Genomic DNA, 14,270 nt, shown 5'->3' on the forward strand with positions numbered 1-14,270 from the left:
AAGGAGAGGGAAGACTCATGTCTGTGGGGTGGGCTCAACACAAGTCACCTTCTCACCCACGATTTCAGGGATTCCTGGGCGGCGTGGCTCCACAGAAAAAGGCCTAACTCAGCAAGAAAACCGCTTCTAAATGGGCAGTTTCTGTTTAACATTTTATTTTACTTTTCAAAGAGCTTTTACTTTCACAACCATTTGATCCTCACATGTCATCTGTTCCTCCAGATGACACCGGAAGTAGGAAGGGTCTCTAAACCCACCACCATTGAATCGATTCCGACTCACAGAGACCCTATAGGACAGAGCAGAACTGCCCCACAGGGTTTCCATGGAGCAGCTGCTGGACTCGAACTGCTGGCCTTTTGGTTAGCAGTCAAGCTCTTAACCGCTACGCTACCAAACAGGGCTCCGTGCCATTTACAGATGAGAAAATGTGTGTCAGAGGGCCAGAAGTCAGCTGTTAAGGCCATAGTCAAGGCCGTAGTTAAGTAGTAGTGTTAGATTTAGAATTTAGGTTATAGGTTTAAAACACAGGAGCAGTTTATTAGATTTGTAGATAACTGGGATGGACCATGTTCCTCCAGGTGGGATAATCAAGGCCAAACTAGGCAGGTAGTTGCTCTGGGGTCCCGGCCAGCAGCGTAGCCCAGCAGGCTACAGGGTAGCACTGCACTTGCCTTGCTCATTTCCTTTGGGGCATCTGGTAACACTCCAGAGCCGTACTTTGCATTCAGCTGGGCCAAAATAGCAGCTTGAACAGCCGGGTCTCTGGACTGAGAGAGAAAATAAGTTATTTTAGAGACTGTTCAATACTCACACAGTCCTACTGTGAGATTCTTTCTCACCTACCACCACTAACATCACAAGCACCCCAGTGGATCCATCGTCAGCTCAGTGGGGTTCTCCTCAAGGCAGCAAAAAGACAATTAAAAGCTGTAAAGCCCAGCCCAGCCAGGTCCTATCTAGGTGACCCAGTCTACACGTTACTGACGTCTGCTGCACTGGGGCACCACCCTGGTACAAGGGGCTTAGTCCACAGGCTTTCACAAATCCATGCCAGTTTTTCACTGACTATATAGCCTACAGCAAGATAAAAAAGCAAGTATCCAGACCCAAGAGCTTGGGGCAATCAAATCCCAGGTAAGACAACATTATTTTTAACTTCTTTATTAATCTCCTAATGGAACTCATTTTATGTCCCAGAATCTAGGTCCTGACTAAAAATGTCCTCTTTAGGCACTCACGTTAGAAACGATGGTAGGTTTACACTGCCGCCTGGTAAAGGGATCCATCTGTTGGTTTTTCATGTTGTGACTTTCAGCCTGAAACAAAGCTTGTGCATTACGGAATTGCATTTCCTTCGCCCATCCTGTCTTTCATCATAAGCCTACATCCAAATAACAGTCTCTATAAGGGACTGGAAAAAAATCAAATGTTGTCCATCATTCTTTTCCCTTCAAGAACACCAGAGCAGATACAGAGCAACAACCAAAAGAATGAAAACAAACTGACAAAAAATGAGAAGCTGTGGAGTAGAACCTAAGGGTGGGAATGGGTAAGACAGGGCAGAAGACTGTTGCTTTTCACTAATTAATAAAATTATACCGATGTATGTGTGCATACCACCACCTGTCTGTTTGCCCTGCCGAGGTGGTCTGCACTTGGTGTGATGCTGGAAGCTATGCCACTTAAAACACTAGCAGGGTCACCCATGATGGACAGGTTTCGGCGGAGCTTCCAGACTAAGGCAGACTAGGAAGAAAGGCCTGGTGAACTACGGAAAATCAGCCAGTGAAAACCTTATGGATCACCGCAGAACACTGTCGGCTCGCTTGCTCTGGATTCGTCATGAGGAGGGGTCAAGTGCTGGAGAAGGCCATCAAGTCTGGTGAAGTACAGGGCCAGCGTAGGGGGGGGACCCCTGACGAAGGGGGCTGGCACGACAGCCTCAGCGACGGATCGTGAGGATGACGCAGGGCTGGGCAGTGTTTCGTTCTGTTGCACATAAGGTTGCTACGAGTTGGAGCTGACCTGACAGCAGTTTTGTGTCTTTCTATCTATCTGTGTGTATAAAGAAAGCATGTGTGTGCTAAACATACGATTTACTTCAATAATTTAAAAAATAAACTCAAGCATGATGTAGAAAAGATTTCATATCATCTCGTTACTTTTTTTCCAGTAATCCAGATAAAGCTGTCTTACCACAAGGGCCTTCTCAGACTCCACGATGTTCCACTCCCGGTTCCGCTGGTTGATGTAACTGTGGGGTAAGTAAGAGGAAGGAGTCAGTGGGCTGTGAAAAGAGGGACGGAACTGAACCGTGACCCTAGAGATATGTGGAGTCAGCGCAGCACGGTTCGTACACGGCCACATGCTGGTCTGGTTATTTTGACCAATGTCTGTGGACCAAGGGTAAGGGCCCAGCCAAGACAGGCTTAGGAACACACCTGATGGCAGATATGTTCTTGGTCCGCTGGCGGTCCAGGGCCTCTGCCCGCTCTTCCAGCTCGTTCAGCTGGTCCTGAATTTGTTTGGCCTTGTCTTGATCCCCCAGGTCCTCAGCCATGGCCTGCACACAGAGAGATGTATGAGTTCTCGGCTCTGACTGGCTCTACCTCAGACCTTCCCTTAGCATAGGCAAGGTACCTCAAGTGATCAACAAATGACAGGAGGTGGGAAAGGACACAGAAAAAGGACTTTACAAATGAAAGGTACAATTAAAAAAAAAAAATTATTAAATGAGGTATCACTTATACTTTTATTTAATCAAATGAAAATAGCAATGTTGGCCAGGGTGAGGTGAATGGGATCCTTTCATACAAGGTTAGCCTGAATAAAAATTATTGCAACTTATGAAAAGTAACTGCCATTTAAATCAAAAGCTTTTTTTTTTTTTTTAAATAATTCTGATACAGTAATTAAACTTCAAGGGATTTTTTCCCCAGGAAACAATCAAATTATCACCAATGGACACATGTCAGGAGTTCACAGTAGTAGTATTTATAAGAACAAAAACTTTGGCAACAACACATACTTTTAATAATTAGGATTAACTATAAATACTTGGGCAAGGTATGACTTTTTTACAGTAGTAAAAACACCTTCCCATGTAGCTGCCTGGCTCGGGGGCTCTGGCGCAGTGCTGTGTGGTATGCAGCCTAGAACTCAGGGCCTACATGGCTAAAGCACCGTAAGGCGGCTCATCCTATGCTGCTGTGGAGAATGGAAAACCACCACCCCAGCTGGGCGTGGCGGCATCGTTTGCCTGTTCAGACTCAGTGCTAACACTACTTTAGCGTCTCTTATTACACATAAAACTGAAGTGACTGGGAAGTGTGGAAAACGGAGTAAGCGAGATTGAGTTCAGTTTATAGAAAAGATAAAGTGGCCAAGGAATGTTGCCCAAGTGATTGGGAAGCACCGAGTTGCTTATCATTGAGCCCAGAACTTTCTCCCAGCCCTGCTACCACAAACTTGGCAGAAGATGATTACGTTTGATTTCCACATCCTTACAGGCAGGGAAAGAGGCTACAGCCCAAGTCTTTACCTTTTCCTTTAGCAGCTGAGTCTTCTTCATAGCATAGTTCGGTGGAGCTTTTCTGAATCTTTCTTTCTCTTTTACAATCTGTACCAGAGAGGAGATACCAGCAGTGAGGTATTCCTAAGCTATGTTTGTAGACAAGCTAAGTGAGCCCATTTTGGAGGCAAGCAGCTAGTTAAAGGGGGCTGCTCTTCCTATGGCAGTGTCATGCCCCAGAGGGAGCGAGTTCATTCCAAGGGATACTACGCTGCTTCCTGGGTCACGGAGATTCTTCTGGGACAGTCTGAAGGAACATGCACCAATAAACAGCAGCAGCCCGAGGGCCTGGTACTGTAAGGCTAGCCACTGTCCAAGAGAACAGAGATCAGAGAATTTTACCAAAATGTTTTGGAAAAAGAAAATCCTTGAAGGACCAAGTCTAGCAGAATATTTAGAAATACAGGTCCCTGAACACACTTCTTTAGTCTATGATTTTAAATGAGAATGCATGAAGAAGGAGGAGCCCTGGTGGCACAGTAAGTAAAGTATCTGCCTGCTAACCAAAAGGCTGGCAGTTTGAGCCCACCAGCCGCTCTGTGGAAGAAATATGTGGCAGTCTGCTTCCATAAAGATCCCGGCTTTGGAAACCCTATGGGGCAGTTCTACTGTGTCCTTTAGGGGCGCTACGAGTCAAATTGACTTGCTGGTGACGGGCTTAGTCTCTGCATGTCTGCGGAAAAGCAGCATTAGTACTTCCTCATCTTCATGCATAATAGCAGAACGAAAAAGGTCAAGACACAGGGAAAGAGGAAAACCAGGATCTTCTCTAGATGCAGGTTCTTGATGAACTTCTGGGGACCAGGTTTCTTACCTCTTCAATGTCCTGATCATTGAATTTATAATTAAGAGCTTCTTTAATAGAAAATTCCTTCTTATTGATTTCATCTAGAGTGGGCAACTGCATGCCAGCGGAGAACATCTGGACCAAAACATGATAAGCGGTTATTAAAGGGGGCTTTGGAAAGAGACTCTCCCAATGTTTTCATGAACACATGCTAGGTTGTCTCTGTCCACTCACCGCTTCTTTCCACTTCATAAATTCGCTTTCAGTAAATTCTTGGTTTGAGACGAACTCTAGGCGAAACACTCGTTGGTCGTTGCCATGGCTACATGAAAAAGAGACCATCTTGGAAAATGTGCATACCAACGCAGTACCAGCAAAGCAAACCACTGGACAGTATGTATGCCACCTCTCTCTGAGGGTCTCCATTCTAGCTACCCTGCAGAATCATCTAGGAAGACATAAAAATTGCAAGGCCAAAGGACCACCCTAGATCAACTGAGTAAAACCTCTGGGAGTATGAACTGGGCAGTGAAATTAAATATAACAAACAAAACAAAACAAAAGCAAGCAAACAACCCCCCCTCCCCCAGCGTGTTCTAAAAATGGGTAATCAGCATTGAGAATCACCATACCAGCTTTGGAAACCAAATGTACTTGACTAGTGCTTCAAAAGTCCATTTATGATCACAGTCAAACAACATCAAGAACATGCAATATTATGCAGTTATCCAAATGACAAAGAAACTCTATTCCCTAGAGAGGAAGAACGCTGCCTGTCTACCGACCAACCACTGTGCTGGCAAAGGGGGTGACTCTGCCATTCTCCTGGGACAGTCACTCTGCTTGCCACGGCCATTCCACACTCCATCTGGCTCTTTTAAACAGAGCAGGGGAGATGATGAGGGTGGGACAGGGGAATGGAGAATGCATGGAGACCAAATTAAGCCATGGTAGAGCTGTGTCTTAGAGCCCTGGTGGCACAGTAGTTAAGCGCTCAACTGCTAATCAAAAGGTTGACCACAAACCCGCCAGCTGCTCTGTGGGAGGAAGATGTGGTGATCTGTTTCCATAAAGATTTACAGCCTTGGAAACCCTACGGAGGAGTTCTACTCTGTCCTATGGGTCAGGTCGCTATGAGTCAGAACTGACCGAAGAGCAATGCGTTGGGCTAGAGCTGTGTCTGTTACCTGCTACTGCTATGTAATTCTGGTAAACTACTTTTATTCCTTCCTATATGGGGCCTTTAGAATTTTCGGGCTCCAAGAGGGCAGGGGTTTGTGTGTGTGCGTTCTGTTCTCGCCTCCATTCCGATGCCTAGAACAGTCCCTGGCCTATAGCAGGCATTCAGTAAATGTTTGCTGAGTGAATGACATTTCATTTTACTGAAGAGGAAACTAAGTCCAGAAAGCTGACCTGACTTATCAAAGATCAGGTTAGTTAGTGGTAGTGCCAGGACTAGAAGCAAGCCTCCTGTCCACGCTCACCAAAGAAATGCCGGCAGGGCTCTGGGAGTGGGGTTTTTCACAAGCCTACTTCTTCCTTCTAAATGTTTCTCCTACAGTAGCCCTGACTTCCCCGCAGGAGAGAAATATCCTAATTCCCCTCTAGGATGCAAGCCCCTCCCCCAGTCCCTTGTGGTAGAGCGTGTCTGCAGAAACAGCACTCACTGTCTTCATCTGACTATTAACAAGAAATATGACCTCGGGAGAGAGTAACAGCCCAAACAGGCAGTGCCTACGTGACGAGGGAGCAGAAGCTGCCGCAGGAGCACCTCTTACCGTAGCTGTAGCCCTTTGTTTGTCCTGGTGCCACCCAGCTGGTAAACTTTGGCAGTTTCCACAACACCTGTGATCTCAGCTACCTAAGTGAAAAGGGGAGACACCCGTCAAGAACTGTCAGAGCTCTTCCTCTGGATCACAAGTGGTTTGCGAGCGGCTGTGAACCTAAAGGTTGGCTGTTCAAACCCACCCAGTGGCTCGGCAGAAGAAAGGCCTGGCGATCTGCTTCTGTAAGGCTTACAGCCAAGACAATCCCATGGAACAGTTCTACGCTGGGACGCACCCGGCCACCGTAAGTTCTACGCTGGGACGCACCCGGCCACCGTAAGTTCTACTCGGGGACGCACCCGGCCACCGTAAGTTCTACGCTGGGACGCACCCGGCCACCGTAAGTTCTACTCGGGGACGCACCCGGCCACCGTAAGTTCTACTCCGGGACGCACCCGGCCACCGTAAGTTCTACTCCGGGACGCACCCGGCCACCGTAAGTTCTACTCGGGGACGCACCCGGCCACCGTTAAGTTCTACGCTGGGACGCACCCGGCCACCGTTAAGTTCTACGCTGGGACGCACTCGGCCACCGTAAGTTCTACGCTGGGACGCACTCGGCCACTGTAAGTTGGGGGCTGACCCGATCCCACCTGATAACAACAGCTCAACCAACAACAACCACCCCCCAGATGCCCCAGGCACTTCTCTCAGGCTCAGAGTGCAGACAGCCAAGCACAGGGAGCCCTGAGCACAGGGATGTAAGTTCTAGGAGAAGAGGCAGCCTGGTGGGAGCCAGTAGAGGCTTCCCCTCCTGCCTAACTCCGCCTTTCTAGGGAATACGCTTGGGATTTTAGGCAGATTTTATCAACCAAATATGAAGACCACCAAGGTCATTTTCTGTGGCCAAGCTTTGCAGGACATGGTATGGCTACTGGTTCTCATAGGACGAGGCGAACATCTAAAAACCAGACAGCTCAGAACAAAACAAAAAATCAAATGGCTCTCTTCCACCTTCTCGCCAGCTAGACCACAGCAGCAGTGTTGGAATCCACATAACAACTTCTATTAAGTTGGAGTTTTTTTTTTTTTTAAATCTCAATACAGTTTCACATTCTAGACGTCATTTGGTACGTGCTATGGAACATTTCCATGTATTTATTTCTCAAATGAACAAATCTTCTAGATAAGTTAACTCATCAAGTACTTCATAAATATCTCCCTTCCCCCTTTTAAACTGAAGGAGGACAGAGAAAATTATTCTCAATCTAAACCCACCCATCCCTTGAGCTCCAAATTTTCTTCCGGGCAGCAGGTCATGTGTGATCAATCCTTGGACACTTCAGACTGTCACTATCCTGTGGGCGTGTCAGCTGGAGTCTGTCTTCAAGTAAAATGACGGCAGAAGAGCAACAGATTTGTTCGGAAGCCCCCATCCCCAGTCGAGAATCACATCTCAAACATAGACAATTGTCCACAGGAAGAGATACTAACCCGGTAAACTGGTTTGCTGTTGTGGTTTCCAATGCCGATTCGTACAAAACATCCTGTGACGGTTTTAGCAAAGAAGGGCATGTGACACCACCGTTCCAGCTTATGCCGTGATAACCGAACCCGATTTAATTCTTCAGGTAAAGAGACTGGTTGTGATTTTGGGGGGATTTCTTCTTTCCTGTGAGGAACAAAGGGGCACTGAGAAAAGTGTCCATCCTAAAAACAGACCAGGATAAATAAGAAATACCTCCTTGTCAAAACCGAACCAGAGTACACGTGGTTCACCCAGTAGGGGAAATAAATGAAGCACCAGGAAAGAGTTCTAACAGAACCATCTTCCTCACCAGTAGCGTGAACTGTCTGGTAACGATAGACTGCCGTCACAGATAACCCATCAGAGGAAGGAAACTAGGGAAAGCTCCTGGCCAATCTGAAAGGGACACAGTATCTGTTCCTAGCAGCCAGGCCCAGATGAAACGTCCAGGGGTACAGGCTAACAGCCAGTGGCAGGAGAAAGGCATGGGTTGATGTGCTGGGGAACTCAGTTCAGCAACTCGGGGTATCAAACCAAAGTTCACGGCCCAAATATGTACATTTTAGAAACGATCCTGACCTTCTCCTCAAAGAACCCACCTATCCTACTAGGCAAAATGTAAACAGCAAGAACACCAAAGACACAAGGTAATTAGGAGTCCAAGAGACAGAAAGGGCCACAGAAACCAGAGACGACAGCAGCCTGAGACGAGAAGAACTAGATGGTGCCCGGCCACAACCGCTGACTGCCCTGACAGGGAACACAACAGAGAACCCCTGAGGGGGCAGGAAAGCAGTGGGATGCAGACCTCAAATTCTTGTAAAAAGACTAGACGTAATGGTCTGACTGAGACTAGAAGGACCCCAGAGGCCATGGAGCCCAGACCTTCTGTTAGCCCAAGACAGGAACCATTCCCAAAGCCAACTCTTCAGACAGGAATTGGACTGGACTATAAGACAGAAAATGATACTGGTGAGGAGTGAGCTCCTTGGATCAAGTAGACACATGAGACTATGTTGGAAGCTCCTGTCTGGAGGGGAGATGAGAGGGTGGAGGTGGTCAGAAGCTGGCTGAATGGACACAAAAATTGAGTATGGAAGGAAGGAGTGTCCTGTCTCATTAGAGGGAGAGTAACTAGGAGTATATAGCAAGGTGTATATAAGTTTTTGTATGAGAGACTGACTTGGTTTGTAAACTTTCACTTAAAGCACAGTAAAAATTAAAAAAAAAAAAAAATGTACGCAGCTTACTCTTCTTCTTCATCAGATGATGACGTTCGGGATGAGCGGTCTGACTTTTCACTGGACTTATCATCCTCTTCCTCCTCTTCATCATCAGAGTACACCTCACTGGTTTTTAATGGCTGTTTTTTGGCGAGGAGCTCAGCTGAAAAGAAAGGGGAAACCTTCACCTAGGTTCTCAATAATAAACAGAAACACCCTTGAGAAGGAACTGGAACTGAAATGTACAGCTCCATTCTCCCTAGACTGGTTTGTGCTAACTTGGGTATATACAGAAGTGCGGATACCACAGAGTTGGATCCTGTAGGCACCAGACATGGAGCCCTAATAGACCAAAACAAGGGCTGGAAGATTGCTACTTGCTGGACAGAGTCAACAACACTGCTGACGGTTGTTTTTTACTGCACTCAAGCCACATGAAGATGGGCAGGCAAGGGGGAAAAACTCATGATGTCTTCAGAGTTTCTCTGGGGAAGACTTTGAGTTTGGAGCACTATTTCTAATAGAAGACTAAAAACAACCCAAGTGTCCACAAATAGGGAAGTCGCTGAATCATCTCTGGTGCACCCACACACTGGACTACTATACATCTGCAAGAAAGAAACGAGACTCGGCTTCTATGAAGGGGGATGGAAAAATGTGGGAACAGAGCAGTGACAGTTATACAACATGATGAAAGTAATTAACGTCAATGAATTGTGCACGTAAAAAATGTTGAAATTGCAATTTTTGTTGTATGCATACTTACCACAATAAAAATAAACATATTTAAAAAGGAATGGGATATAACTCCATATAAGAAGTTGAAAAATGTTTTTTAGAGGATCAAACAGTAAATATTTTAGGCTTATGGGTCACTGTTCCAACTATTCAACTTTGCTGTTGTAGCAAGAAAACTGCCATAGACCATACGTAAAAGAATGGGCATGGCTGTGTTCCAATAAAACTTTATTTAAAAAAAACAGGAAGTCTTTCAACATCTGGTCTATATACAACTAGGGAATGATCTCCCAAATAGACTGTTCAGTGAAAAAAGGAATGTGGAGAAAAGTGTACATAGTATGCTACCATTAATTAATCTAATATGGGGGATAAATCTGTGTCCTTATGTGTTTTTTTAAAAGGAGGGGTACCAAAAATTTCTTAGGTGGTTACCTACTATGGGAAAGAGATGAAATAGAAAGGTATAGAAGCTAGACTTCTTTGAATATACCTTGTTTAATAGACTTGACTTTGGAATCATGTAAGTATTGTATGTAATCATAAAACAAAATAATTAAAAAGTCATCTCTAAACATCAAAAGCAAAGGAACTGCGATGCAGTCAATTACTTATCATGGCCCTTCTAGTCATAAACTTTGTGACTCACATGCAATGATTGGGTGGGACTATGCAAATAAGGGGCTTCTGGCCCACCAAGGGGATTGGACAGCTTGCTGGTAATGCAAATAAGGTGCATAGCATCCTTGTAGGACTAGGAGCATGCAGATAAACTGTGTGGAGATCTAACAAGGGGATTGGTCAGTTTTACCATCCCGTTAGGCTTAAAAATTAGCCATTGCAGGGGTGGAAAGGAGGAACCTCACTGCCACCAACAAAGAAGAGACAGGAGCAGAGCACATCCTTTGGACCTGGGAACCCTGCGCTGACAACCTCCTAGATCCAAGAGACACAGAAAAAGAGCTGTAACACCAGGATGGTGAGAGATGGCAAGAAGCAGTGGCAGAGAATCAGCACCTACAGAACCAGGAGGCTGGCACATGATGACATGATGGGCTTCCTGGCCCAAGGACTGAGAGAGCTGAGTGCCTTTGGGCAGAAGGCTTGCTGGCAGAGTGGGGTGCTTCTGGGCACTTATCGGTGGAGGCAGGCTTGCTGAACCACAGAGCTAAAGAGCTAGGCGCCTTTGGGCGAGGCTTATTGGTGAGGTGGGGTGCCCCAGTGCATTTATTGGTGGAGCTAAATACCTTTGTAACACTTGTCCAGCAGGGCACAGACCAAGGGGCTGAGGGGTCGAGGGGCCGGAGGCCAGAAAGAGGCCTGACTACAGGCACGACCAAGAAGTTGTCCTGACTAAAGGTCTGTATCCTGAGTCATGCCTGATCCTGAATTGTAACTTGTTACCTCCCTAATAAGCCCCATAACTATGAGTATGGTCTGTGAGTTCCGTGTAGTCATTGCAATGAATTATTGAACCCAACAGAGTACAAAGTGCCATAGAAGGGACAGTCAGTGTCAGAATTGGTAAAAAGGTTGGAGGGAGGAAGCATGTCTGACCTCCACCTCATAGGATATCAGCCTTGGGTCACTGATCTTGATTCCCCTGCCCTCTTGTGAAGTTAGAAGAGGTGAGACGTCCACACCACCCCACTTTTACAGGAACCAAATGTGTATTCATCTGATGGCATTCGTTGTTGTTGTTTGGTACCATTGAGTCAGTTCCAGCTCATAACGACCCTATGTACAACAGAATGATACACTGCCCAGTCCTGTGCCATCCTTACAATCATTGCTATGTTTGAGCCCATGGTTGCAGCCACTGTGTCAATCCATCTCATTGGGGGACTCCCTCTTCTTCGCTGACCCTCTATGAAGGGGACTGGTCCCCCCTGACAACATGTCCAAAGCACATGAGACCAAGTCTTGCCATGCTTGCTTCTAAGGAGCATGCTGGCTATACTTCTTCCAAGACAGATTTGTTTGTTCTTCTGGCAGTATATGGTACATTCAGTATTCTTTTTTTTTTTATTGTGCTTTAAGTGAAAGTTTACAAATCAAGTCAGTCTCATACAAATATTTATATACACCTTGAAAAAAAAAAAAGATTTATTTCTTTTTTGCTATATACTCCTAGTTGCTCTCCCTCTAAGGAGACAGGACACTCCTTCTCTCTACCCTGTATTCCTCGTGTCGATTCAGCCAGCTTCTGTCCCCCTCTGCCTTCTCATCTCCCTTCCAGACAGGAGCTGCCCACATACTCTCATGTGTCTACTTGAGCCAAGAAGCTCATTCCTCACCAGTATCATTCCCTGTATTACAGTCCAGTCCAATCCCTGTCTGAAGAGTTGGCTATGGAAATGGTTCCTGTCTTGGGCTAACAGAAGGTCTGGGGACCATGATTTCTGGGGTCCTTCTGGTCTCCACACATCTGGTCTCAGTCAGACCATTAAGTCTGGTCTTTTTACAAGAATTTGAGGTCTGCATCCCACTGCTCTCCTGCTCCTTCGTGGATTCTCTGTTGTGTTCCGTCAAGGCAGTCATCGGTTGTAGCCAGGCACCATCTAGTTCTTCTGGTCTCAGGCTGATGTAGCCTCTGATTTATGTGGCCCTTTCTGTCCTCTGGGCTCATAATTACCTTGTGTCTTTGGTGTTCTTCATTCTCCTTTGCTCCAGGTGGGTTGAGACCAATTGATGCATCTTAGGTGGCCGCTTGCTAGCGTTTAAGGCCCCAGAACACCACTCACCAAAGTGGGATGAGAATTTTTTCTTAGTACATTTTATTTTGCCACTTGACCTAGATGTCTCCTGAAACCATGGTCCCCAAACTCCTGCCCCTGCTACTCTGGCCTTTGAAGCGTTCGGTTTATTCAGGAAACTTCTTTGCTTTTGGTTTAGTCCAGTTGTGCTGACCTCTCCTGTACTGTGTGTTGTCTTTCCCTTCACCTAAAATAGTTCTTGTCTACTATCTAATTAGTGAATACCCCTCTCCCTCCCCCCGACTCTCGTAACCATCAAAGAATATTTCTTCTCTGTTCAAACTATTTCTTGAATTATTATAATAGTAGTCTCATACAATATTTGTCCTTTTGCAATTCACTAATTTCACTCTGCATAATGCCTTCCAGATTCCTCCATGTTATGAAATGCTTCATGGATTCATCATTGTTCTTTATTGATGCATAATATTCCATTGTGTGAATATACCATAATTTATTTATCCATCCATCCCTTGATGGGAACTTTAGAGGCTTCCATTTTTTTGCTAGTGTAGAAAAACAGTGCTGCAATGAACACGGGTGTACATGTATCTGTTCCTATAAAGGCTCTTATTTCTCTAGGACATACTCCAAGGAGTGGGATTGCTGGATCGTATGGTAGTTCTATTTCTAGCTTTTTAAGGAAGTGCCAAATCGATTTCCAAAGTGGTTGTACCATTTTACATTCCCACCAGCAATGCATAAATGTTCCAGTCTCTCCATAACCTCTCCAACATTTATTATTTTGTGTTTTTTGGATTAATGCCAGCCTCGTTGGAGCAACATGGAATCTCATTGCAGTTTTGATTTGCATTTCTCTAATGGCTAATGATTGTGAGAATTTCCTCATGTATCTGTTAGCTGCCTGAATGTCTTCTTTGGTGAAGTGCCTGTTCATTATTTTCAATATTCTTCACCACCATAATTCAAAGGCATCAATTCTTCTTTGATCTTCCATATTCATGGTCCAGCTTTCGCATGCATATGAGGCAAGTGCAAATACCATGGCTTGGGTCAGGTACACCTTAGTCCTTAAGGTGACATCTTTGCTTTTCAACACTTTGTAGAGGTCTATTTGCCCAATGCAATACGTTGTTTGATTTCTCAACTGCAGATTTCGTGGGTGCTGATTGTGAATCCAAGTAAAATGAAATCCTTGACAATTTCAATGTTTTCTCCATTCATCATGGTGCTCCTTATTGGTCCATTTGAGAAGATTTTTGTTTTCTTTATGTTGAAGTGTCATCGATACTGAAGGTTGTAGTCTTTGATCTTAATCAATAAGTGCTTCAAGTTCTCTTCACTTTCAGCAAGCAAGGTTGTGTCATCTGCATAATCCCACAGAAATGAACTATAACAAGTGATTTTAAAACACAGTTATTTGCCTGTATGTTCCTAATGGAATGTAGTTTAAGAGCAAAAATCTTAAATTATTTTTGGTAGCCATATTATTGATAGCAGTACTGGTACTTTCATTCTGGTATTGATGTGTGTCTTGTGGGATAAATCTAATGAATAATTATGTTATTATAACTAAAAATGAGAATTTTGGTGTCGGAGGATGGAGCTACTGCTGTAAGACTGATGAGATTAATTAACAACCCTGAGTTTCAACAAAAAGTGCTAGGAAAACTGGATATTCATGTTCAAAAGAAGGAAGCTGGACCCCTTCCTCGAACCATACACAAAATTAACTCAAAATGGATTGCAGATCTAAATGTAACAGCTAAAACTATAAAACGCTTAGAAAATATAGGAGTAAATTTTCATCACCTTGGGTTAGAAAAAGACCTTTTTAGATATGACCCCAAAAGCACAGGAAACAAAAGAAAAAAAAAAAAGATAAATTGGACTTCATCAAAATTAAAAACTTTTGTGCTTCAAAGGTACTATCAAGA

The 14,270-nt window shown here is 44.9% G+C and overlaps 1 protein-coding gene across 1 annotated transcript in view; it reads right to left on the bottom strand.

Moving 5' to 3' along the window:
- The window catches only part of RTF1 (RTF1 homolog, Paf1/RNA polymerase II complex component), a 69,592-nt gene that overhangs the window by 1,454 nt on the left and 53,868 nt on the right, over positions 1–14,270 (bottom strand). Inside the window, exons 7-16 of the mRNA XM_003418668.4 lie at positions 8,906–9,041; positions 7,622–7,799; positions 6,140–6,222; positions 4,596–4,683; positions 4,389–4,496; positions 3,545–3,622; positions 2,445–2,566; positions 2,200–2,257; positions 1,242–1,319; positions 675–770 (exon numbers count right to left, since the gene is read on the bottom strand). Coding sequence (XP_003418716.1) covers positions 675–770; positions 1,242–1,319; positions 2,200–2,257; positions 2,445–2,566; positions 3,545–3,622; positions 4,389–4,496; positions 4,596–4,683; positions 6,140–6,222; positions 7,622–7,799; positions 8,906–9,041 — 1,025 coding nt within the window. The remainder of the gene's footprint in view (positions 1–674; positions 771–1,241; positions 1,320–2,199; positions 2,258–2,444; positions 2,567–3,544; positions 3,623–4,388; positions 4,497–4,595; positions 4,684–6,139; positions 6,223–7,621; positions 7,800–8,905; positions 9,042–14,270) is intronic.

Source organism: Loxodonta africana, chromosome 10 (genome assembly GCF_030014295.1).
Source record: "Loxodonta africana isolate mLoxAfr1 chromosome 10, mLoxAfr1.hap2, whole genome shotgun sequence".
NCBI classification, from domain to species: domain Eukaryota; kingdom Metazoa; phylum Chordata; class Mammalia; order Proboscidea; family Elephantidae; genus Loxodonta; species Loxodonta africana.